At 35.8% G+C, this 3,245-nt stretch overlaps 1 protein-coding gene across 1 annotated transcript; it reads left to right on the top strand.

Moving 5' to 3' along the window:
* Positions 479 to 3,218, top strand: LOC109849670. Its single transcript, XM_020419528.1, has 8 exons — positions 479 to 642; positions 757 to 912; positions 1,376 to 1,594; positions 1,681 to 1,854; positions 1,952 to 2,058; positions 2,164 to 2,522; positions 2,612 to 2,656; positions 2,759 to 3,218. Exons 2-8 carry the CDS (start codon positions 787 to 789, stop codon positions 3,214 to 3,216), a joined length of 1,488 nt encoding a protein of 495 aa, XP_020275117.1. The 5' UTR covers positions 479 to 642; positions 757 to 786; the 3' UTR covers positions 3,217 to 3,218.

Raw genomic sequence — 3,245 nt, 5'->3', positions numbered from 1 at the left:
TCGGCTAAGTAAAGTAGGAAGAAGAAGATCATCTTGATAACGACACTACTTCCCGTTAACAGGCTAATTATCTCCTAACACATTGGCTAATTGTGCCGTTCCGAAAGAATATTCTCCTTAAATTTCCGAGCAGTTTCCGGTATGAGAATAAATTTCCCAAATCTTATAAAATATCCTCCTGCCCCCTTCGCTGCACTCCGTTTTTTATAAAAAAAATTTTCAACTATGAAACTTCAGGGTGTTTAGTGAAGTTTAGCAGATCTACTAAACTTTACGGGAGTTCAACTCCCGTGAAGTTTCGGAAATTTTTGTTTTTGTAATTTTTTTAATAGGGATGATTTTTGAGAATAAAAGTCTAAATTGGTCGGTTTTGAAAATTTGTCCTTTACGGTATGAGAATAAATTTACCAAATCTTATAAAATATCCTGCACCCTCCGCGGCACTCCGTTTTTATCTCTTCCCCTGTTCTTGAAACAGAGCGCTCACCTGCCCTGCTCTCTCTTCTCCTACCATCTCTTGTTTCTTTCTTCTTTCCCTCTCCTCCTCCCTTACTCAAAGCACACGAAAACATTGGTTTTGATCCGAGTTTAAAGTCTTACCCTCGTTTGAAAGCCGGAGACTGTTCTCCACTTCTCTTTCTTGTATAATCTTCCAAATCTCTTTCTTTCCTTCCATTGTTTTGTTGATCATATGGAAAATACTGACCCCATATTTTTTGTTCTTTCGTTATTTTTCTCTTGGTTATTCTTGTTTAGGTGCAAAGCTGATTTGATCAGGAGCTTGTCATGATAAAGAAGATGGTTGAGAATTATGGGCCTGCTGAGGGTCTACGTGGGATGCATACCTGTCCAGATATAGGACGGTCGGGATCGAACGAAGAAATTCATCCTGTGGAGGCGAAAAGGTCCAAGGTTTGTATTCTTTTGAGCTTCGAAGATGATCCTTAGCATAACAAACCATGAAGGTTTTAGTACATCTCTTGCTTTTCTACTCGTAAGAGTTCAAATGCTTTTGCATGTAAATTTATATATATATATATATATATATATATATATATATATATATATATATATATATATAACTAAAAAAAAAATTGCATCAGATTGAATGTTGTACTAATTTCGAGGTAAGCTGACTAACTTTTTGGTGTTATGTTACATTTTAAAAAGTTTTTGGTGTCATCTCAGAATGGCCAAACGTTTAGGGTTTATGTGAACTTTACCCTGAATTATATATGACCTCAAATTATTATTATTATTATTATTATTATTATTATTATTTAAAAAAAAAATTCTCTGTGAAGTACATCTCATATTTTTCAGTAACAAAGGCACCTTATCCTTCTTAGATGAATTTAACAATTGTGTCTTTCAGATTAACACGCACATAAATTATGCACCAGGGGGATTTAGTCCTCTAGGCCTGAGGTTAACTAAAACTCCGTCCTTCGCGGAACTCATAGAAACAAAGCTATGTAAGCAGACTCCCAGCGCTTTAGAAAAAAGGATGAAGAGAAACAAAGCTCATTCTTCAGCTGAGAAGTTGAAGGCTTGTAATATGCCGGCATTTTCCCTCCAAATTGGTTCTTGGAAGGTAAGGTATCCCAACTACAAAAATGGAAGCCTTTGCATAAATATAATGTACATACTTTTATTTGAATAATGTTTTTCTATTGACAGAGGGTGGCATCATTTGATGGTGATGTGGTGGCTAAATGCTATTTTTCCAAGCAAAAACTGGTGTGGGAGGTTTTATGTGAAGGTTTGAAGAGTAAAATGGAGATCCAGTGGCTTCAAATATCTGCTATTAAAGCTACATTCATCGAGGGACGTCCTGATAGTCTCAAAATTGAGGTTCAGCTTCTAAAAAATGTTTATTACAATATAAATGCAAACAATTTCATCTCATAATTGATTCAACGCTCTAAGATGTTACTACGACATTTGACAGTTGGAGAAGCCACCAATGTATTTCCGCGAATCTTCTCCACAACCGAGAAGACATACTATGTGGGTTTCTGGCAATGATTTTACAGAAGGCCAAGCTCAGATATACAGGTAACTGCAATTAATCGTAGAACTGATTATTTAGTTATTAAAAGGCTTCTTTGATCTCTTCAGAGATTAGCATTGTATGTTATGCATTGCGATTTTTTTTTTCAGGAGACATATTCTACAATTTCCCGAAGGAACTCTAGAGAAACATTATGAAAAGCTTCTTCAATGCGATCCTCGGCTTTATGAATTGAGTCAGAGGCCTTTTCCAGACCTCAATTCTCCATTTTTTGATATGATTCCTATCAAGCAGAATATATATTATCAACAATCTGGAAACTTATTTCAAACCCAACAAGTTCTACATCGAGTACCTCTTATTGCTAATACGAGCTTGATAAGCTCACCAAGTCGACATACTGTTCCATATCAATCTACATCATCATCCATCAATGCTTTGAATTCTGTGTATTCATTTCCAATGGGAACAATAGACAGGAGGAACATGAGTATGGCCCCAAACCCAGGTACTTTAAAAAAATTTACTTGTGAGGTGACGTTACTTAGTAAAGATTGTTTACCTGATCATATTTTCCCTTCATCTTTTTGCATTTAGTTATGAACTCTCAACGTTCCAACAAGGAACTTTCAGTGCACTCGGGTAATTTATCAAAACAATTGTTTTTAGCTAAATTTTCCTTGTTTAGTCAATTTATTGTTCAATACATCACATAAAGATAACAATTTCTTTACCTGAATACAGTCGATCCTGCAACGAGCTCTGGCCTCGATCATAACATTCTTGTATGGAATCAAGGAGTACAGAACATAAAAGATTTCACTAACCTATGGAACGAACAACTTGATTCTATTGCTCACATTAATCAACAGTCAATCGGAATAAATTCAACTGCGCATAAACTTTTCAATGAACCACAATCACCAGTAAAGGCCGATGAGAAATCTCTCCTTGTCAAGGCGAGCTCTTTTGGGTCTACTCTTTGTGAATTCAATGGAGTAGCACAAGAAGCTCCAACACCAGAAGATGGAGAATATAATCTCAGCAATCCTAACATGTTGATGGTACCCAAAGTCTATAACAGAATTGATGTACACGGGAATGGAGCGCATACTCTCAGTGATTCAAGTTCATCAATGGAGCCAATTCCTTGCTATCAGAATACTGATATCCTATCAGATAGTTTTATGTTTAGACCATGATATATAAGGATATAATTTTGTTAAAGGCG

The sequence above is a fragment of the Asparagus officinalis genome, chromosome 7, assembly GCF_001876935.1.
Source record: "Asparagus officinalis chromosome 7, Aspof.V1, whole genome shotgun sequence".
Classification (NCBI taxonomy): domain Eukaryota; kingdom Viridiplantae; phylum Streptophyta; class Magnoliopsida; order Asparagales; family Asparagaceae; genus Asparagus; species Asparagus officinalis.
The sequence above is the reverse complement of the archived record's forward strand: the minus strand, read 5'-3'. Positions and strand labels throughout refer to the sequence as shown.